The sequence below is a fragment of the Drosophila novamexicana genome, unplaced genomic scaffold (assembly GCF_003285875.2).
Source record: "Drosophila novamexicana strain 15010-1031.04,08,12 unplaced genomic scaffold, DnovRS2.1 tig00000644-arrow-pilon, whole genome shotgun sequence".
NCBI lineage: Eukaryota > Metazoa > Arthropoda > Insecta > Diptera > Drosophilidae > Drosophila > Drosophila novamexicana.
In genome coordinates this window covers 1,163,258-1,186,865 of record NW_020824814.1, presented here as the reverse complement: position 1 = coordinate 1,186,865, position 23,608 = coordinate 1,163,258, and the positions used below count along the sequence as shown (strand labels likewise).

At 47.4% G+C, this 23,608-nt stretch overlaps 2 protein-coding genes across 2 annotated transcripts; both read left to right on the top strand.

The window, feature by feature from the left end:
- Positions 1–409: 409 nt before the first annotated feature.
- On the top strand, positions 410–6,402 carry LOC115762879 (DIS3-like exonuclease 2). The gene is made up of 6 exons (XM_030705254.1): positions 410–1,138; positions 1,175–2,219; positions 2,856–4,266; positions 4,546–4,665; positions 4,729–5,305; positions 6,346–6,402. Exons 1-6 carry the CDS (start codon positions 518–520, stop codon positions 6,400–6,402), a joined length of 3,831 nt encoding a protein of 1,276 aa, XP_030561114.1. The 5' UTR covers positions 410–517.
- Positions 5,763–22,302, top strand: LOC115762878. The gene is made up of 12 exons (XM_030705252.1): positions 5,763–5,928; positions 7,486–7,640; positions 7,696–7,784; positions 7,850–8,544; positions 9,228–9,422; positions 10,576–11,883; positions 13,048–13,608; positions 14,169–14,293; positions 14,365–18,702; positions 18,895–19,904; positions 20,043–20,527; positions 20,573–22,302. The coding sequence occupies exons 2-12, from the start codon at positions 7,613–7,615 to the stop codon at positions 21,507–21,509; spliced, it is 9,771 nt and encodes a 3,256-aa protein (XP_030561112.1). The 5' UTR covers positions 5,763–5,928; positions 7,486–7,612; the 3' UTR covers positions 21,510–22,302.
- Positions 22,303–23,608: the final 1,306 nt, after the last annotated feature.

The following is a 23,608-nucleotide window of genomic DNA, read 5'->3' as shown; positions in this document are numbered from 1 at the left end:
AACACTACTGACACATGATTGCCTTGCGATGATGCATATCGATAGGTCCAGCGCATTTGTTGAGTTATTCGATAAATATCGCAATATTTAGTGCGATTGTCGGTTTTCGCACACCAAAAGCCCAAACTGAGAGTTACTTCGTGACGTCATAAATGCAATTAAATTTGTTGTGCTTATTGTTAATGTTAAACAACAATAAAGTATGCAGCATTTACATTTATCAGAATATCAGTAATGTTTTATGCTTGTTACCACCCATGTTAAACCTCAATTAACACTCATTTGGAATTTACTGTCAGTTATTGTTCGCTTAGCAGCTTATTTCCATATCGTAGTAAATTTGTGACGTTTTGTGCAAAGTGAGCAAAGCACGTGCGCCACCCTATGCGGGGGGCGGGCCACTTTACTCAATCGAATGTGTTTGTTGTCATAGCATGTGAAATACGCTGCAAGATAAACAAAAACAAGTATTTTTTAACAAAACCGTTTTGGTGCAGCAACAATAACTGTTTTAAACATGTCAAAAACGTCGAGCGTAGGGAGCTTAGAAAGTGCTGTAACGGGTCCACCGCTGCAACCATCGATACGCAAAATGCCACATGATACTGAAACGGATTATCCCAATGCCATTGAGCTATTGCGCCAGCGCTCGCAGCGTCTGGCGACGCGCCTGCAGCAAACGCAAATGGAGATGTCTGCCAAATTGCCAACAACTACGGACTATCCCATCATCGAGCAGAAGGCCAATCAATTTATGCGCAACTATGTCTCGCAGTCGCAGTTGCAGTTGCAGTCGCTGCCGCAGCAGCGTTCAATGCCAGTGCTAAATGCTGCTGCCACAGCATCTGCCACCGCCACTGCCACAGTCAGCGCCACTGTCCAACATCGTCAGCTGCAACAGCAGCAGCAGCAGCAGCAGCAACAACATCAGCAGCAGCAGCATTTGCCTGCCGCAGCTTTATCCATGCCGATGCCGATGGCATCCTATCCATATCCCATGCAATCTTTTATGCCGGTTCACATGCAGTTGCAGTTTGCCGCCCAGCTGAATGCGACAACAGCTGCCGCGGCGCAGCCTCAACAGCAGCCGCATCTGCAGCAGCAGCAGCAACAGCAGCATCTGCAGCAGCAGCAGCATCTGCAGCAACAGCAGCTGCAACAGCAGCAGCATCTGCAGCAACAGCAGTTGCAACAACAACAACAACAACAGCAGCCGCCGCAGCAGCAGGAGCTGAAGAAGAAACGCAAGTCACGGCAAGCCCTTAATGGCGAGGTGGATGCCCTGAAGGATCTGGTCTATAAGCTTATAACTGTCAACCCGGATGTGCGAGCCTATGCCCAGCAGCTCATCAAGCAGAGCGAGGTGCTCGGCCAGTTGGAATGGCTGAATCTGTCGAATGTCTGCAGGCCGCCAAGACCTTACATGAATCCTGCACTGCGAGCGCTTGCCAGCGCGCCCGGCATGCCGCCGCTGACGCAGCACGGCCGCATTGATGGCGGCATGGATCCGACGGGTCACCCGCAGCAGCAGCAGCAGCAGCAGCAGCTGCCGTCGTCTACACTCTCCGGCATAATGCGCGCACCCAGACAAGCCCAGCCACAGCCGCCGGCCCAGGGCCAGGCCATGACGCAAAAGCGCCTTGGCGAGATTTTGCGCACTCGCCGCGACTCGGATCTGTCCAGCACGAGCACCAGCAGCAGCAGTGCAGCCGCAGCAACCACTCTGCAGCAGCAGCAGCAGCAGGAGAACTCTGGCGGCCAATCGCCGCGCAAGCGCAATCGCAACCGCAAGAAGCGCAACGACAAGAACACGCCCCGTTCCCTGAAGACCGAGCTGGAGGCAATGCGTCAATATATCAACAAGATCGTACAGCAGCATGTGGGCGCCGAGCAACTGCTGCCGGCGGAGCTGAACTTCAAGGGCGATTTCGGGGACTTGGAGTCGCACGCCAGGCGCCTCGTGCAGGCTGGCTATGGACGCATTGTCGAGGAGGAGATACGCGTGAATCGCAAGAACAATCGCCAGGCGTTTATCACCATGTCCACGGATCGCGAGGCACTGGAGCGCGATGGCATCGTTCTGTTGCCAGTGGCACGACGTTATGCCTTCGAGGGCGACACCGTGCGCGCCTTTGTCTTGAATGTGGGCGCCGTCGTTACCAAGACTATGGATTCCGCAGCCGGCGGCATTATTGGTGGCAAGGCCTCACTGTCTCTGGGTAAGTCAAGGTTAATCGGCTTTGCCCAGCCAATGTGTCTCTCATTCAATTTACAATCTGTTTTTATCCCAATCTCTGAAAATCGAGAGCGTAAATCGCGTCTGATATAAAATTTTGGGAAGGTCTTAACAAACAGCCCTGTCATTCAGCCAGTCAATCATTCAATCAGTTGGTCAATCAGATCTAAATTCCTATATTTCATTCTTATCAGGAGTTAGTCAATCAATAAGCCATCCAATCAATCAGTCAATCAATAAGCCGTCTAATCATTCGACCAGTCGTCAGTCAACCAGTCAGACAATCGGTCATGAGTCAATCAAGCAGTCAATCCTCAAACCATCAGTCAGTCAATCAATAAATCATCCAGGCAGTCAATCAGTCATTCAATCAGTTAGCCAATCCATCAATCAAGCAGTAATCTATCACTGTCAGTCAGACCATCAGTCGGTCAATCATCAGTTATCAGTCAGTCAATTAATATGCTATCTAGTCATTCAATCAGTTAAACAGTCGGTCAATCAGTGAGTCTTTCACTCAATCATCACTTGCTAGTCAGTCAATCAATCGGGCAGTAAGTCAGTCAGTCATTCAATCAGTCAACCGATCCGTCAGCTGCTAATACTATCCCCGTTGCAGGTGAGGATGAGGAGCTCTCGGAGGAGACAGAATCGCAGGACTCGGATGATGACAATGTGGCCGTAATAGCCTCGGACAACTGCCCCAAAGCGTTTGTCATTGCCATTGTGAAGCAAACGGAACTGCGACAAATTGTGGGCAACATATCATTTACGAATCCCACCAAGCTCTGCGACGAGGAGCTGTTTTACAAATTTCGACCATTCGATTTACGCATGCCCATGGTGTACATACCGCAGGCCAGCTGCGCGGCACATATCGGCAACAAGCAGCCGGACGAGGTGTGCGGCCTGCTCTATCTGGCGCACATTCTGGAAACGGATTGCAATGGCCATTGCATTGCGGAGCTGGTGCAGCCTGTTGGCCGTGTGGGCAATCTGGACGATGAACTGAAGGCCATACTCTTCCATAATAGTCTGCGAGATGTGGTGCCCTTCGAGGAGCGCTTCAACGAGATGTACGCACAATCTGCGCCGCCTGTAACTCCCCAAGATTTGGTGAATCGTCGGGATATGCGCAAGAGCTGTGTCTTCACGATTGATCCGTTGACGGCGCGCGATCTGGACGATGCGCTCTCCATTGAGCAGCTGGGCGAGAATGTGTTTGAGGTCGGAGTGCACATCTCGGATGTCTCACACTATTTGCAGGAGAACAGCGAGCTGGACAACATTGTCAAGGAGCGCTCGACATCAATTTATTTGGCCAACGAAGTGATTCACATGCTGCCGCAGACGCTCTGCTTCCGGTGCTCGCTGCTGCCCGGCGAGGATAAGTTCTCGTTTTCCGTTTTCTGGCGCATGGATGGCGATGGCAATCAGCTGGACAAGCCCCAGTTTACGCGCTCCATCATGAACTCGTGCACACAGTTTGCCTACGAGCATGCCCAGAAGATAATTGACAATCCCCGCGAGCATTTCACCGACGTCGACTTTCCCAACATCCTGAACGGCTTCACGGTCAACGATATCGTCAAGCGTGTCACCTGGCTGCACGGTATTGCGTGCAACATGCGCGGCAAACGTTTCGACAATGGCGCCCTGACCATCAACAATGCCAAGGTGCGCTTCAGCCTCGATCCGCTGACCGGCGAACCGATGGGCTTTGAGGTGGAGAAACAACGCGAGGCGAATCACATGATTGAGGAGTTCATGCTGCTGGCCAATCAAGCGGTGGCAAAATTCATACACGATGCCTATCCAAAAATTGCGGTGCTACGCAATCATCCGCCGCCGCTGACCAAATCACTCAAATCGTTACGCGAGAAGCTGCTCTCCCAGGGCTTCGATCTGGACTACAGCTCCTCGAAGGCTCTGCAGGCCAGCATGCAACGGTTGTGCAGCGAAGCCGCCGATCCCATCGCCATGTCCGCCTGCCTAAGTCAGCTGCTGATGAAGCCCATGGCGCGAGCCACGTATGTACACCCAAAAGCCTAGCCAAATGGCATATGTTATACCCTGTACTATCTGAAAATTGCTCAAAAGAGAGGCTGGTATGGTCTCAAGGGACAGTATGTCTGAGCCTTTTTCATATAGCCTTAACTTAAGGAATATTCATACAAATATCAAAAGTTCTATACGCCTGAATATTGTAAATCAAATCTTGACAGTTCTCAGGGGTACAGGGTATCTGCTGGCTGTGCACACCCACTTGTTAATTATATATATCTTACACTCTCTCTCTTCGCTTACAGCTACTTCTGCAGCGATGGCAAGACAGAACCGTCTGATCTCTGGCATTACGCCCTATCCATACCCATCTATACGCACTTCACCAGTCCCATACGACGTTATCCGGATGTTATGGTGCATCGGTATGAACTACTTCAATATATATATAATTCTTCTGACTCACACTTGGCTGCCTTCTTTTGCAGTCTGCTCGCCGCCGGCTTGAACTACTGCGCCGCACCGGAGCGCACTCCGGATGAGCTGCATCATCTGACCAAAGTGGCCAATGAGCGTAAATATAATGCCAAACAGGCGGGCGATGATTCCAGCAATTTGTTCTTCAAGCGCTATGTGAGCAATCGCCAGGTGATTTATATGCGTGCCGTTGTCATGGAGATCTTCCAGCACATGATGAACGTGGTTACCCTGGAGTCGGGTCATGTCATTGCCATTAACTATAAGATGCAACGTGTTCTCATCGATACGCACAATGCACCCAATTTTATACTGGTCGCCGAGCGCAACATGAAGCAGACACCATATAAGCTGCAGCTGCTGTCCGTGGTGCCCATCCGGCTGATAATATGGGATGGCAAGCTAACGGGATTTTTGCTGACCGCAGATCAGCGTCAGAAGGGGCCCAGCATGGAGCATTCGGGCGTAGTGTTGCGTAAGGACAACAAAAAACAGCAGCAGCAACAACAACAACAACAACAGCAGCAGCAACAACAACAACAACAACAACAGCAGACGGCAGCAAAACCGACTAAATTGCCCAAAAATGTACACTTAAAAAGTGCTCAACAGCAGCAGCAGGAACAACAACAACAACAGCGTCTGCGTCGACAGCAGCAGCAGCAGCAGCAGCAGCGTATGTTTGCCTTGCGCAAGAACAGTTCGTAAGCTCAATGAGAACAAACAAAAACAAAAACAAAATCAAAAACATATATAACAGCAAGTACAACCGATTATGGACAGCAGGCGGGCAAGGAGCCCATAAAAGACCGCATTTACACGTGCAGGCATTTTCTATTTTCTTTTTTTTACGTTGCTGTGCGTTTTCAGCTCAATTTCAAACACAACGAATCGAGTATAAATTGCCCGCAACTTGTGTACTAAATGAATTATCGATAATTGACCAAGTTGCAACTTTGATGTCGATTTGCAATCGAGAAAAAAAAAATGAAAGCGAAAAATCGAAAAAAAAAAAAACAAAAAAAATTAACAATTTCTTTGGTCCATATATTTAAATTTTGAAAATATATTTATATTTGAGTCTAAATTTACAGTTGACAAAAACAAACTTTCAAACAAAGCACAACAAATCCGACCTTGCATTTTAAGAAAGCAAAGAGAAACGTCAATTTAATATACCCCATCTTGAACCGGACCAGGCTGTTAATGGAGTATGTTAACTAACACTATTTGTTGCACTTTTAACGAAAAGTTACTTGTTGTTGTTATTCGTTGCACAGTGTTGCATGTTATTTGCAGCACAAGAGCTAGATGGTATTATGAATATTGTGGCGACATCTTGCGAAAATTGAAAGAAGTTAGTCATGCTCGCATAGAAAAAGAATTCAAATTTATTAAACAGCAAACTCCTCCAGCTAACAACAGTGAATGCAGGCCGTTTGCATATAATAGTAGACTTAATTGAAAACGAATTAATTATGCAAGCCAAAGAAAACTAGTTCAAAATTAACCACTGTAAGAAAGTTTTTCATTAAATTTTTTATATTATAAAAATTAAAATAAAATATCACGTTCGAAACGATATGTCGATACGAAAGCACATCACTAATATCGATACCATATAACAGACCTACGGAGAGCATAACAGTGCCACAGTTTGGGCAATATTGGCTCGTCTATTGTAACATTGTTCACAGTTTGAGCCGCATTGCTTAAATTCTGGCGTTCGGTAAGGTTGATTCGTCCATTAATTATATTTATATGTGGAAAAGAAGGAAAATTAAGTTAAAACCGAAACGTTAGCGCCCAGCAGTTAAGCCCCTTCAGTGTATACAACTGCTGAAAAATGTAACTGAATATTAATTTCAAAGCAGTTGTCATCAACCAATTGCGTGCTTCACTGTTACGGCAAAAGGAAAGCGCAAATGAAAAAATATATACACACAGCCAGAGGCAGCAACGGAGCATCGCAACAAGACACTGTCGCAGGCGGCGCATGCTCGAAGGGCGCTGCTGTGGCATCAGATACGCCAAAATCGCGCCTAATTTGTTGAAACATTTATCAAATGTGCTGTCTGTGTGTGCGTGTGTGTTCGTAGAAATGGCATATTAATTATAAAAAGAAGAAAAAGTGCAGACATCAGGCCAAATAACGGCGCAGCGGTGGCGGGGGTACGAAATCATCGACCAGCCAAGAAATCAACAGTGCTGTGGAAAAAAGTGAATAGCACAACTAGCGCTACGCAACACTGGCTGCCTATAGCCGTCCCACTCCCGCCCATGCGGGAGGCAACGCGTTTGTTTGTGGGCTAGTTTATTGGCCATCTGTTTTGATTTTCTCTTCGTAAAATTAAGCGCGCGAAAGGGGTGCGCGTGTACTTTCTTACTCTCGCCAAAGGCAACAGTGTGGGTGTGCTCTGTAATTGTATGTGTGCGTGTGCGTGTATCGCAATTTACTTCGCGCGCGCTTTTGATAATTGATAAGCTCGTGTTTGTTTGTGTATCTCAAACAATTCGACAATAACAACACACACACACACACACAAACACTCACACACATACGCACACATGTTGCACACACGTTTACATTTTTGCCGCCAATGAGATAGCGTACATGAGTTTTGTTGTTGTTCTTATACCCTTGCAAGGGTCTAGTTTACCAAACACATAGAGCACATATTATATTCGACATCTCAGCATCAATTGGATCTGATTAACCATTTTAGACTATTTTAGACTAATTTCTGTATTTACGCCCTTTTGCACAGAGTTTGTCAAGCGAATGTAAACAAGCAACAACTGGGAACGACCAGAAGGCAACAAGCAACACGCCCAGGAATTGTTTTAATTTATTCTTGCAGAGAGCCAACTTTCTAATACACAAAGCATACATAAATGGTTTCTACTTTCATTGGCCTATTGGGTAAGCGCTTGTCCAACATAACGAATTTAGTAATAATTCAGATCTTCTTCTTCAGACATACAATCATGGTGGGAGATACCGTGTATTTCGCATTTCTGTTCATTGTTTAGTTCCGCCTTCGATTTGCCCGACATTGATATAGAGGTCTGTTCTTTAAAAACACGTTCCATGGATTTGTATTATATGCAGTCTGTGTCTGTGTTTTGCAGGATCTCGAATCGGCGCTGCTCTCCGATGGTACCAGCGATGAGGATCAAGTTGCCTTAGTGCCCGAATTAATTGTACGCCTGCTGACCGGCTGCGATGCGCTACAGTCGGTAGCCAATGAGATAACACACAGCAATTATCAGATGTTTTTGCGCCGTTTCCTGCGCCAACAGTGTCGCCTGCATCAGACAGAGAATCACTTTGATACGGACATTGACTTTCAATCGCTGCCGGTGCGCAAGCGTCTACAAATTCTGCACGATCTGTGCCATTTTCGCCTGGACTCTGTCGATGTGCAGGTCATACTAAGCAACCTAGAGGCGGACAGTTTGCGCGTTGAGCCGCTCGGCTACGACGCCAAAAATTCAGGATATTGGTATTTCTACGGTACGCGACTCTATCGCGAGGATAAGGCGACAACAACGGCCACTGCTACCGGTTCGGGCAAGTCAGCTGCTGCTGCTGCTGCTGCGCTCTCCAGTAGTGGCGCCGGCTCTGGTGGCAACACGATCCTAGGCGGCAACAGTACCGTCTGGCAGGTCATTTGCTTCACCGAGGAGGATTGGCAGAATTTGGCAGCCAAATTCAAGACCTCAACGAATGGTAAAGAGCGTGAACTCTTCCAAATACTGGATGAGAACTTTCTGCCCAAGCTGCCGCAGCTGTTTCGCGAACGTGAACGTCTGAGACGCAGAAAGTAAGTGATTATAGCTGCAACTAACAGTTGGCCATGTACATCATGACTTTATTTAAAAGTTAACGCCTTAAGATCAAGTTCTTTATGTAAAGAAACTAAATAGCTTTGATGTATTCAGTTAGGTGGTTAATGTCCAATTGGGAAATCCAAAAAAATTCGAATACTTCTAAGCAATAGGTTAAAGTTTTGTTGCGCCTCAAGTAACACATTGTAGAAGACCTCTCCGACATCAAAGATGTTCTTACTTAGTTACTTAGTTTTTGTGTTAGTACAGAACTGTTTTTTATATCAAGCTTCATATTGTACAAAAATTGAATATAGACTTGAGACGTGGTAAGATAATAATTTCTTTTATCTGCAAGATGTTGCTACAGTCTTCAATGAAAGAAGCGACATGACAGGCTAGATCCTACCACAATATCTTATGGTTAACACAGGAACAATAGTTCAAGAACAGAATGTTCGTAAGAAGGGCTTGTGCGCTTAAATTGTTGAGTAAAGGAATCTGTATCTCAGTTTAACTATATTGCTGCTATTCATATTAATATTTCCATATAAGGGAACGAAGCTATGCGATATCATGTTTGGATATAAGGCAGATTTGACAGCTCTCTTATTTAAGACATATATATATGCAATTATATACGCCATCTAATAATTCAATGTTTGTATTCATTACACAGATTACTGCAAGTGCGCAACTCCAGTCGCATACGTAATCTCGCCGAGCTCAAGGCGCGCCAGGAGGAGGAGCGTGTGAAGCGCGAACGTGAACGCGAACGCGAACGTGAACGTCGTGAGCGACAATATTCAGTTCATTTGGCGCCGCCGGCGGTACAGCAGCGCTCACGCAGACGGTTAGCACGTCCAGTATTATAAGCAGAGAACCAGAGAGAGAGAAAACGGACAGCATTTCACAATCATATATCACACATTGAGAACGACAACAACAACAACAACAACACACAGACAACAACAAACAGAACAATTCAAGCACACGCACATCTAAAGCATATTTTGTTTTGTTTTTTTTTTTAAAGAAAAAAGTCGCTGTTTAATTTGTTTTACAAATTGATTTGTTTTACTACTCTTTTTTAATTTTCAATTGTTTTCACTTAAACGAAATTTGCTTGCAATTTGTGTTTGAAGAATTGTCATTAAGAAACAGAAAGAAAAGAAATACAAAGCAAAAAAAAAAAATATCACATTCTCATCGACGCTTAACACAGGCTGCCGCCAGCGAGAGACTGAGAGAAACTGGACCAAATATTGAAGGAGACGAAACAGCACTTAATTTGAGTTTTGCCCATAATTTAATTTTGTGTGCGACAAACAATTGGTTGGATTTCGTTTTCAAAAAAATAATAAAAACTATAACACACAATATGAACAATTATGTAAGCATGCTTTTTATATACTCCTATATTTGATATATTGCCAATTTATTATACCTTCTTTTTTTTTGTGTATACTATTATTGTAATTGAACATTTCTTGTGGCACCTCATTCATTCAGTTTTCATCAAACAACGGGCTAGAAATCATATACGTAAACCATTTAACGCAGACTTTCAATATAATAAGACAGTAAAAATCGTTTAGAATTCATATAAAATACAACAATTGCTCGAAGACTAGAAATTTATTACTTGAATTTAACATTTTTATTCGATATTCTTTTTTATTAGTTTAATTAAAGAACATTTTGAAAAGCCTTTCAAAGGATTTACTATTATTATTAACCAAAATAGATTATGTTTTTATTTGTTATTTGAATTGATAATTAAAAAAAAACCCATGAAATTCGTATATTATATTCTCTACAAAAAAATAACTACAACAACATTTTCTTTAGACTTCACATGCCATTTAAACATTTCATTTGCGCGTTAGTCTTAAGCGATTTCTACTGTACGTGGGACATTAATTAAGCTTGTCGTAACATTGCCTGTGTTTTGTCAGCCATACTTAACCATTTTCTGTTTTTGCTCTTTTCTCTTTATCTCTTTCTTTTACTACCTCTCTATGCAGTTCTCAATCGACTTCAACGGCTAGCGGTATTTCAACTTACGCAAGCTCCCTCAGACGTACAACAACAACTAATTCGAGCGAATTTCTGTGCCACAGGGAAACTTTTTGTCTATCGCCAGAAGAGGATGATCAAAACGACGACGAGGAGCCGAATCAAGAGCAACAGCAACAACAGCAACAACATCAACAGCATCAACAGCAACAATTAGCGCAACAACAACAGCAAGAGCAACAACAACAGCAACAAGAAGAAGAGGAACACGAGCAGCAGCAGCAAGAGCAGCATTTGAACGCTGTGACAGCAGCTGGCGATAAATTCCGTTCACCGCCACCGCCGCCCAGAGAAAAATCACAAACGCCAGCGAAATTCAAGAGCAAGAGCCACCACCATCATCATCATCATCATCATCACCACAAGAAGAAAAAGTCTGGCAAGAAGCAAAAGAAACGCTCACGCGAGCGTCGCGAACGGGAACGGGAACGAGATCAACATCATTATCATCACCATCGGCGGCGTCATAAGCATGCGTCTGAGACAGACGAGCACTGCGAGGACACCAACAACAATAACAACAGCAACAACAACGAGCAAAGCAACAACAGCAGCAGCAGCACAACAGCCGCTCGCAGCCACAAGCGACGCCACAGTCGCCAGCAGCAGCAGCCACAGCAGCAGCAGCAACAACAACAACAGCTGGAGCCGAGCCCAGAGACGACCGAGCCGCAGCTGCTGCACGCCGCGTCGCTGAGTCCCGAGGATAAGGAGAACTTTTGCCGACAACTGCAATTGCTGGATTCAAATTCGGCGGCCATTGCGGTCGCCACAAGCATTGCGAACCTGAGCCTGCCCTCGCCTGTGGCGCATGACAGCGAGGAGCAACTGCAGCCAGCAGAGCCAAACACAGCACAGCCAGTGGCTGCCAAGCGCGAGGAGCAGATGGCGCCAGCGGCCAATGTGAAGCTGCCCGGCCGGCAAACCAACAATTCACTCAGCTCCCTAACGGGCAACATTTTCATACCAACTGGCGGCAACGCGTCCGCCCACCAGCAACAGCAGCAGCAGCAACATAGCAACAGCAACAGCAACTCCGCAGCCGAGACGACGGCACGGTCCAAGAAACAAAAGGCCAGTGTGAGCGCCGGCAGCTCCGGCAGTAAAGCGGAACGCAGTGCCAGCAAATCGGAGGCGCCGGCGAAAAGCAAAAAATCAACGGCGGCTGCAGCGCCCTCCTCGGCTGCCTCCAGTGCCTCCTCGTCCAGCAAGGCGGAACGCTACAGCAGCGCCTACTCCGACAAAAGTGCCGATGAGTAAGTCCCACTAACTAACTAACCAATTAGACTAGACAAAACATAGCACTGCACACACTCTTTATATTAAATACTAACGCAAGTATCTTCAGATTTCCCGAAACTCAATTTCATATTTGTAAACACGCTGTAAAAAACTATCTTTAATCCAACATACATTTTGTATAGTCAACTGAATATATGTGGCAAGTAGTGCAGCGGAAACTAATTTTAACTTTATAGAGCATTCGTCTATCCGTATCACCTGTCTGTTCTATAAGAACTCAACACTCTGTGAAGCTAGACTGGGAAAATTTGGTATATATGATCATTTGTTGTAGTTGACATAGGAAAGTTTTACTCGGTTAAATTGGGTTAAATAAAAAGTGGAGTTTATGGTTTATTATATACAATTTTTCATAAAACAATTGAATATTTTGTAAATTAAATATTAAGTATTATTATCTACATATTTTTACTTATTGAAATATTCTTAGCAATGTCTCCAACTAACGAATTTTGGAATATTATATTGTTAAATATTCAAATAAAAAACTGTTTTTAGCTAAGGCATATTTTGCTCAACAGATTTAAGTTCGACTGATTTTTAGGGCAAAAATCATGTTTAAAGTTCGCAAGCCATATAAAAAATAAAAATTCGGTGCTCAAAATGGCTCAGAACTTAGTTTGCATAAACAACTTGTGAATAAAATATTTTAACAAAAACTTACCAGCCATATAATAAATCCACATAGCATTCCCAAAGAATCGAAAAGCTAAAAAGTAGAAAAGAACCAGAACGAGAACTTTATTGAAAGAAAAACTGAGGAAATATATTAAAAAATATGCAAGGGTACTTAAGCTTCGGAAAACCGAAGTATTTTTATAGAGTTTAACAAAGTGCTCTTAATTTATCTCGTAAAAGTAGTTTGTATTTCGTTATTGTCTGCATGTCTACTGTCTAGAACCTACTCCCCTTCTACCTTTGCACTCTTCTTCACTAACCGACACATCATATTTCATCAAATTGTATATAATATATCAATTGATTAACATTTTATTACCCATTGTTATTGTAAACTTTTGTACCTACCAAAACGAACAACCAACCAACCAAACAACCAACCAACAACATATTGACTGTTCATCATAACCGTAAAAAAAAAACATACCAACAAAATGTAGCCATGTAAATAGTAACAACCGTAGCAACAGCAGCTTTAACAACAACAACAACAACCACCACCACCACCACCACCACCATAAGCACGCGTCGCACCACAATCACAACAACAACAACAATCACAACCACTCAACGCCGGAAGCAACAACAACCGCAACAACAACAACAACGTCGCACGGAGTAGCCCACACACCTTCACACAACACCCATCATACGCACAACAACACCCACCTTCATAGTCATATTAACAGTAATAAACATAAATCTCACTCCTCGACAACAACAACAACAACAAACCTAACCAGACCCATAACACACCATCTAACAACAACAACAAACCCAACAACAATCACAACAACTTCAACAACAGCGAAAGCAAACAACAATGCAACGTACAACTCCTCAAATCATGCGAATATTCTTAGCTTTACCGAAACGGAGGAGGTACTACAAATCGGAATGCACAAGGTGCTTGTCTATGTCAAAAATCATCGGGATGCATGGCCCTTCATGGATCCCGTTGAGGAGGATATTGCGCCGCGCTATTACTCAATCATTAGAAGGTAAACTATAGCCATATAGATGTAATATATACGCATTGATTTGTCCTGACGGATTCTCTGAAAGGTGACATTAGAGCTTCGAAGTGCTTGTCCGACTAGCTAATGAGAGGTCGCCAGTTCAACTTTAAATTTTTAGCTGTTAAGAATTAATTCTAATTGAATTTTCAACATTATTCATTAAATCAAATTTCATGAAGTTTAATATACATCATTACTCGGAAATAATAAATAATCTATGTGTTGGATCCATAAACCCAGCCATGAAATAAGGGTTTCTTTTGAACCTTGGTGCATCACATCTTTTCCGATTGTTGCACCTTAAGGGAAACTCTTACTCACATCCGAATAGGCAGCACATTTTTAGCTCTAGAGCGTTTCGGACAAATATTGTTTCATTCACATTGAACAGAATTAATTTATGGCCAAAAGGTTTTTAAACCCAACCATTTGGCTAGTTGGGTGTAAGCTTTAGTTCATTAGGTTCAAACCCTGTTTTTAAGCGTGATATATAAGTACATCAAGAACTCAATTATTTATCAAATATTTCTGTTATTCCCTAGGCCCATGGACCTGCTCAAGATGGAGGACAAACTGGACAGTGGAGAGTATCACAAGTTTAGCGAATTTCGCAATGATTTTCGCTTGATTGTCAACAATTGTCGACTGTACAATGGCCACAACAACGGTATTGATAATCTCTCTGCATAATATCTATATAAATATATGCCATTAATAACATTTTCAACCCACCAACAGAGTACACGGAAATGGTCAACAATCTGCAGGAAGCCTTCGATAAGGCAACCAAAAAATATTTCGATAATCTCTCCGAGGACGACGATGATGATCCGAATTTAAGTTATCCCGCCGCTGATTCCAAGATGAATGTCTTTCGCGAGAAGTACTTTAGCAAGAAGGCGAAAGGTGACGACGAGAAGGAATCCTCGGCGAACTCTGCGTCCAGCAAGCGTCTGCAGGACAGCAGCGTCGAGGAGGGGCACCACAGCGACACAGAGGAGCCTGCGGAGGCGACAACACACGCGCAAAAGCGCAAGCGCAAGGAGAAGGATAAACGGCGTAAGAAGAAAACCAAAAGCAAAGCGGAAAGAAGCAGTCACAACGATGACATGGACACCGATGAGGAGGACCTGGAGCCAGAGCCACCGCCACCACCGCCGCCGCCGCTAGCAATGAAAAAGAGCAAAAGCAGCAAAGTACTTAAGGAAAAAGACAAGGACAGGGACAAGGACAAAGAGCTAACTGGTGGATCCTCAGGCAAACGTGGACGCAAGGCCAAAGGCAGCAAGTCCTCGCAGAACCAGACAACCAGCTCCTCGAAGCCCAACACCAAAACACAAAAGACCAAAAAAGCGGGCAAAAAGTCAACGCCCGAAACGGAACCAGAGTCGGAGCTAAGCGAGCCGCCGCCGCCGAGTGAGCCCGAGTCTAGCGACGATGAGGAACTGGCTTTGGCCAAAGTCAAGTCTCTGGTGAAGCCGACGGCGCGCACAATTGCGGCACAAAAGAAGAAAATGGTGCCCGCCGAGTCCAAGGTGAAGACCCCAACGCCCGTCAAGCGTCAGCCAAAGAGCAAAAGAGTTGGACGCGGTCGCGCCAAAGCCGATCGGGAGCTGGCCGACCTGGACGACGATGACGACAGTCTATTGTATGACATCAATGCAAAGAAACAGCTGCCGCCAACAGCTGCTGCGGCGCTTGCTGAATCCGCTGCAGAGCTGGAGGAAGATGACGAGGACAATGACGATGCGGACGACGATGATGATGATGAGTCCAGATCGCGCAGCATGTCACCCTTCAAGGTGGATCTGCACAAAAAATACTCAAAGAGCGCACTCAACGATGATCTCTCCGAGCTGCTGACAACCGTCAAGAAGGTGACCAGCGCCGAGACCTCCAAGCTGAGCGCACGCCACGAAGGCGACAAGTCCGACCAGGACTCCGAGTCGGACTATATGTTGCACAGCAGCTCCGATGAGCGGCGGCGTCGCCCGCCCTCGCCGGTGGCCGTCAAGCGGGGCAAGAAAATCGAGACGCCGCCAGTGAAAAAGGAAAAGGACCGGGAGCGGGAGAAGAAAAGCCGACAAGACAAAGACAAAGAGAGGGAGAAGGACAAAGATAGGGATAAGGAAAAGTCGCGCAGTGCCAAGCACAAGAAGAGCTCAGCGGAATCGGCGGCTGCTGCAGCCGCTGCTGCCGAGCAGGCGGAACTGGAGATGCTGCTGCCATTTATGGACAAATATGACGTCATCAAATATCGACGCAGTCGCGCCGCGCAAAGCGGCTCCACCAGTGCAACCAATTCGCTGGCACCCTCCGAGGACTCCAAGTCAACCAGTGTCAAGAGTGTGTCCACAAACAAAAAGAAGCGCGAAAATACCACAGAGCCAGCGGCGGAACATAAACGTGGTCGTAAAAGCAAAGAGCAAAAGCATCAAAAGGAATCGAATCTAAACGACAAAGCGTCTACCAAGCAGGAGAAGAGCGAGAAGGCGGAGGAGAAGCCCGTGGAGAAGGCCAAAAAAGCAGAAACGCCAAAAAACGTTGAGAAGCCATCGCGGGAGTTGACGCCGCCGCCACCGGCGCCTGCAAAGACCTCAACGCCGCCGGCGCCAGTTGCTCGGACAGAGCTGGCCTGCGGCAAGGATGCGGCCAAGGGCAGCGGAGGTGCCGGCGCCAGCAGCAATGCCAAGCCGAAGGAGAGCAACGTCAAGGCAAGCAGCAAGAAGCAGCGAGCCGATAAGCAAATGCCGCCGCCGCCAAAGCCCGCCGAGAAGTCATCCGTGGAAAAGGGCGGCGGTCACAAGAAGCTAACCGGCAAAAAGGCGGCGGCGGCCGCGGCCGCGGCACAGAAAGCGGCGCCCAGCAGCAATACGAATCTGGAGGCGCTCGACGTGGAAACGGAGCAAACGCTGAAGGACATCAATCGTTGGCTGGAGCACACGCCGCGGTTCTCCGAGTTCAGCTCCGCCAGCAATTCGCCCTCGCGCTACAATCTGCTGGATGACTTCGACTCGGCCATTGGCAGCAAACTGGACGCGGCCGACTTTAGGAGACCCGTCGCCCTGGCTGCGCCCAAGGCGGAACTGGTGCCCACCAAGCTGGCGGAGGCGCTCAACGAGCTGGTCAGCGAAACGTCGGCGACCAAGCCGGGCGGCAACAAACTAGACGCGGAAACTTTGCCCACGGCCAGCAGCGTGAGCAGCAGCTGCGGCACGCCGCCGCATTCGATGCACTCGGGCAACTCCATAGGCAGCACCTCGGCAACGGCGGCCAGCTCGAGCTCCGCCTGCTCCAATAACTCCACGTTATCCGCACAGCAGCAGCCAGCAGCAACAGCGCCGCCCGTCGTCGCGGCCCCGCCCACAGCAGCAGCAGCAACAATTGTGGCGACAACCGCGCCGCCCGTCAAGCCGAAGGAGCCGAGCAGCACACAGCTGTTGCTGAATCCGCCGCCACCGCCGCACATCAAGCAACAGATGGCCAAGGAGGCGAAGCGCAAGTCGCTCAAGGAGAAGCTGGCGGCCAATGCACAGGCGCAGCAGGCCAAGGCCAAGGCGAACGTGATGCGCACCATCGAGCGTCTGCAGCCGGGCAAGACCAAGGGCAATTTGATACAGAATGTGGTTGGGTCCAAGATGGATGAGCTGGAAACCCTGCTCTGTCCGGTGGTCAGCAAGTCCAAGTCAGAAACCAAAAACGCGCTCATCACCGAGTGCAGCGACACGGCGCCAAAGCTCAGCCTGGGCACGGTCATCAAAACGCAGGACTTTGCGCTGGGCAAGACCCTGGAGGAGCTGGCGAACAAGCAGCAGGAGCACGATCCGGAGTCCAAAGAGCACAGCAGCGCAGAGGAGTCAGCAGCGGCCACAACGCCTACCAAGGAGCCTATGCCCAAGCCATTCGAGGCGCTGCTCGAGCTGAGCAAAGCCAGCGAATTGGCCTCAAAGGCGGCCGCCTCAGCCGAGGGCAAAGAGAAGCCGAATCTGAGTGCATGGCTCAAAGCTTTCGGCGGCCCCAAGGTCAACAAGAAATCCACCAGCGAGGAGGAGAAACAGCCAACGACAACACAGTCACAGCTTCTGGCACAGGACGACGCCCGGGTGGCGCCGCCCGCACACTCGCCCGCCGCCGGCGACACAAACTTTTCGCTGCCCGTGGTCATGCGGCAGCGCAAGCCGAGCACGGGCAGCACGAACTCGGAGCGCAGCTCATTCAGTCAGGATCCGGACTCGCCGCGCATAGCCATCGATGAGCGTTACGGTTCCTATGCGGCTGGCTCGTATACATCGCCCATCTGCGCCTCGCCCATCGGCGCCTCGCCCATTATGGTGTCGCCCAAGCCGAACGATGACATGGGCAAGCCGGCGTCACCGTATACGTTGAATGGCGCCATCAAGGTGGGCTTCTATCAGGACACGACGACCAAGAGCAGCCCGGACAAGAGCTGCAGTCCGCGCGAGATGAACTCACCGTATCCGCAATATTCTCAGCACATTTACTCGTCGGCATCGTCGCCAAATGTGTCCACGCCCGAGCTGAGTGGCACCTCGCCTTATGGTGGCGGCAATAGCTATAATCCGTCTGGTTCGGAGGCGTCCAAGACGCCAGCCTATTCCTCCACCTCGCCACTGCCCATCTACGATCAGTACAAACAGCCGCGCTCCCAAGAATCCGACTACAACTCTTCGATGAGCCCCAGCACGCCCAATCCGCATTCACCCTATCAACAGCCGCAGAGTTCGCCCTACACCACGCCCCACTCGACGCAGCCTTCTCCCTATCACGCCCAGTCGCCCTACCATCAGACCGCGCATTCGCAGCCGCAGTCGCAGCAGCAACAGCCCTCGCACAGCCCCAATCCTCAGCAACAGCAGCAACAGGCGCTCAGCCCGATGCCCAGCAGCGTGGATTCGCCTGCCTCCTCGGCGGCCACACAGCCGCCCACCCCGCTGGCACAGTCGCCGGCCGAGCAGCAGCATTCGCCGTACCAACAGCCCGTGCTGTCGCCCTATCAGCAGCAAGTCGTGCAAGTCGTGCCGCCGTCGCCTGTGGTGCCTGCTGCAGTGGCAACGAGCCAACCAGCTGCAGCACCTGTGGTGCCTTTAACAGGTGAGTTTCGCCCTCAGCAAATAGTCGCTACTCCGACTTACAGTCTAAAGCAAAGTATCGGCAATACATTTTTAAAAGTTCCACGCGTTTTCCGCACATAAAGGTGAATTGTCGAAAGAAACATAGAAACATGTCTAATCCAACTTCTTCTTCCAGCAACAATGGGCAACAATGGCTATGCGCCAACGCATGACAACTACCAGCAGCAACAACAGCAGCAACAGCAGCAGCAACATTCTTTGTACAATCCGGCAACGCTGATCAATCCGCTGCCACCTGCTGCTCCCGTGGCGGTATCCACAGCGACGCCTAAGGCTAACAACAATGATTGGAGTCTGGGACACAGCCTGCTGCCGCCTAACCTAGCCACGAATCAGGTCACACAACAGCAGCAACATCAGAATCAACAGCAGCAACAACAACAGCAGCAGCAGCAACATCAGACGCTGGCTCATCAGCAGCAGCAGCTGCATGGCATGAAGCCCAAGTATCCAACCTATGCACAATATCAGTCGACAAATGCGGCGGCCAATGCAGCAGCAGCCGCAGATGCTGTTGACAGTCAGCAGCAGCAGCAACAGCAGCAGAAAATTGTGCCGCCCAGCTATGGCAGCGATATGGCCACTTTTATGCAGCATCAAATGCAGCAGCCCGCCAAAACGGATACGTTAATTAATCCGTTGAAGCGCGCCAACGAGGATTACAGCGATGTTGCTGCTAGCAAATTGACCAAGCTGGACGAGAATCATATGCAGCAGCAGCAGCAGCAGCAGCAATTGCACACAGCAACACAACAGCAACAGCAACAGTCACCGCAATCGCTGCTCAATAAGCAACAGCAAATGTTCAATAGTTTTCTGGGCTCCATGGCCTTTAACAAGCAGCTGGGCACCATAGCGCCAGATAAGGCATTCGAAATGTATAATCGCGCGGCGGCTATGGGTTTTCCCAAGGACTTTGCCAAGGACAACAGCGCCTGCAACATGCAGCAGCAGCAACAGCAACAGGCAGCGGCCAACAAGCAGCAGAGCAGTCAGCAGCAGCAGCAACAACCGCAGCCGCATTTGACACAGCTGCAGCCGCCGCATAATCTGAATTATCAGCAGCAGCAGCAAAAGTTGACGCTGCAACAACAGCAGCAACAACAACAGCAGCAGCAGCAGCAGGCGCCGCACAAGCCGCTTAACTATGGCAACAACAGCAACAACCTGCAACAGCAGCAGCCACAGCCCGCACAGCAGCAACAACAACAAGAGCAGCAGCAGCAGCAACAGCAACAGCAGCAACATGCACAGCAGCAACAGCCACACAATGCCTACCAGCAACAGGCGCAGCAGCTCAACCACAACTATGCACCAGCAGCAGCTGCTGTTGCTGCCGTGCAACAGCCGACATCCGGCAAGCCCGCGGCAACACAGGCTGCTGTGGCGGCCAACAGCGACAACAGCAACATGTTGCACCTGCCGGCGCATCAGCATCATCTCAGCCAGACGCATCATTTGGCTGCCTACAATAAACCTACACCGCCGCCGCCGCAAACCTACAACAATCCGTTGATGCACACATTGACCGAGTCCATGCTGGCCTATCCGGTTAACTACTTTGACAAGAATATGCCGCCGGCGGCGCATATGTACAGTGCGTCCAGTGCGGCCACAGCGTACGGTAATCCCGCCCAGCAACTGCCCGGCAACTATGTGCCCGGCAGCAACAATGGCGCGCAGCCATCGCCACAGCAGCAACAGCAACAACAGCAGCAGCAACAGCAGCAACAGCAGCAGCAACAACAGCAACAACAACAACAGCAACAACAACACCAACAGGCTGCAGTGAGCGCAGCGCCAGCTGCTGAGGTCAAGGCGCCTGCCAAGCGTGGACGCAAGAAGAAGGCGACCACAGTTGCTGCCGAGGCAAATGCCAAGCAGCAGCAACAACAGGTAGCAGCACAACAGCAGCAGCAGCAACAACAACAGCAACAACAGCAGCAGCAGCAACATAGCCAGCAGCAGGCAATGCCGCAGTACAACATGCCACAGATGCCCACAGCTGCCGCAGCACACACTCAGGTGCTGCATCAGGGTTTCCAGCTGTATGCGGGTCTCAAGTCCGGCGGCGTGGCATCGCCAGCGGCGGGCACAGCAGCAGCAGCAGCCGCCGCTGCGGCAGCAGCAGCTGCCTCGGCTGGCAGCGCGCCGGGCAGCAATCAGACGGCAGCGGATGCGGCTGCCATCTCGCTAAAGACCTCCACGGGCGGCATGGTGCCGGGCAGCGCCTTCAACTTTGCGCCCACGCCCAGTGCGCTGGGTTTGTATGGCGATCAGACGGCGGCTGCGGCGGCCAGCAGCTATTTGGATCAGTTCCGTGATGCGCCCAATCCCTACTATATGCCGCCGGCGCCGGCGCATAGTGGTGCCGCAGCGGTAAATGCCGCTGGCAATGCGTCGGACAAGACACAGAATCCATTGAATACGGCCGCTGGCTCCTATCCGTTTCTGGCTGCAGCGCATCCATCGACACGGGCCGCAGCTGCCGCGGCGGCATATCCCTTTGCTGCCACCCAACTGGACCCCAATTCGCAGCTGTACCAGCAATATTTGCGTCGCGATGACTTCCATGCGCGCATGATCTTCAATCAGAGCCTGTTGGGCGGCCCGGCTGCCGCTGCTGCCGCGGCCGGCTATGGCCAGCCGCCGCCGCCGCCGGCCGCCTATCGACCCTCGGCTCTGGGCATGACCAAGCCGTATGATATTAATAGGCAATCATGGTTTTAGCAGTACGCCAGTGCCGCCAATGTGGACCTGCAGGGCGACGACCTGAATGCGTCGTCTACGGCGGCGACGGCGGCGGCGACGGCAGCGGGGGCGGCGGCAGTTACAGCAGGGGGCGTGGCTGCAACAGCAGCAGCTGCTGCTGCAGCGACAGCGCCTGCAACTTTGGCAAATGCACAGCATTAAGTGCGATTGGTTTCAAAAAGAGTTTTCAACGTGTGCTAAAACCGAACTGGGAGCGTTTTATAATTTGTCCTGATAATATATATATATATATGTGGTTATGTATGCCGACTCGAATTCTAGTCTAATAGAATCGCGATGATTGTTTTGATTGTGTGTGTGTGTGTATGTGCGTGTGCCTGAGTGTGTGTATGTGTCACCCTAACTCTCCCCACTCAACCATGCCCAATTTTAACCCCATTTCCTGCCTTTTTTCACACCATTTTGTGCAATGTTCTAAACTTTCAAACGTCGCCCAGGTTTAGCACAACGTTCGCAACTAACACTTTAGATGCGTCGTTTTTTTTTTTGAATAATCTTAGTTTCAAGTTTTTCTGTTAATGACAAATCTATATATGTAATTGTTTATATAAAAGTTAATGGTAGTTAAAAGAAGAAATCAAAGCGGAAACAAAATGGGAAATCGATGAACACGAATGATTCTAAGAATTGTTTCAATTGCTTCCGACTATTGTAAGCCTTTAGTTTGCAGAATTTAACTAAGCGTATTAATTGTAAATTAGCTATTATTATTATTATTATATTAGATTATATTATATTATTACTATATAACGACTATTTACTATATTATTAGTTTTTATATGAACGTGCAGCGGGTAATTTGTTGATATATTTATTAATATAATCCAAGAAAAGCGAAAAGCGGCAAACATTTTCTTTAGTTTGTAATAAGCCAAGCGCAAGTTGTATAAACTTTTTGTTAAATATGCTAAGTAAACAGTACGGTCTAAACTTAAATCCAAAAATAAATGTACACACAACACACACACATACACATTATGTATATATATATATCAGTATATATATATATATATAAAGCATACTCATTGCATGTGCAACATTCCGCCATGATTCAAATTTCCTTTCCGTTTTCCTCAACCCATTTTCGCTGTACATACATAAAAAAAAAAAGAAACAACCAACTAAAAAAAAGTTAAAACTGTTACGTTTTTCACATAAACATCTCAAATTGTAGCTTTAAATGCTGTAAAAACAAAAACAAAAACTAAATTCTATGTAATTTCAATGCAAATGCAAAAATTTATGAAAGGTAAATGAAAAAAGTGTCTTAGTCGCTATTAAAATAAAACGAAACAAAAACAAAAACAAAAAAAAAAACAAGCAGAAACGCATCAAAGTAAAAAAAAGAATATGTAAAATACAATTTAAAGAGAAGAGCCCTTAAAAAAAAACACACACAAATACAATAAATCTAATAATTAATTAAGTTGTTAACGCTTATGTTTTGCAAAGGTAAATTTTTAAATTTTATAAACATTATGATAAATAAATAGTTGATAAACATAAAAAGAGAGAAAGAGAAAACAAAATGGGTACCTAGAGCATAAAGAGCAGCAACAAATAACATATTTAAAAAACAAAAACAAGCTAAATTTAATTATATTAATAACAATAATAAATATATATATATATATATATATATATATATATATATGTATGTATGTACAGTAGACATACATGCTACATATATTAGAAGCTACAGCGTGCCGCATGCACAGTAAATACATAAATATATATACAAAAATATATATACATACATATATAGTATATATGCATACATATATGTAGCTATATGAAAACAAATTAAATAACAATAAAGAATTATATTGCATATTGTACAAAAATTGTTTCTGTTCATTTACGAGCACAAACCCGAGCCTCTCCAATTATTATACAATTTTCAGCGCACGCGTTCATTTGCATACAATTGCAGTGCATGTTTCCACCTTGATCGGATGGCTATCCTACCTTTGCACCCTACACGCTCCCCCGACCCGCCCCCCCTACTCTTCTCCAGTCGACCATGTCTTACAATTACAGCTGCCAGATCTATCTTG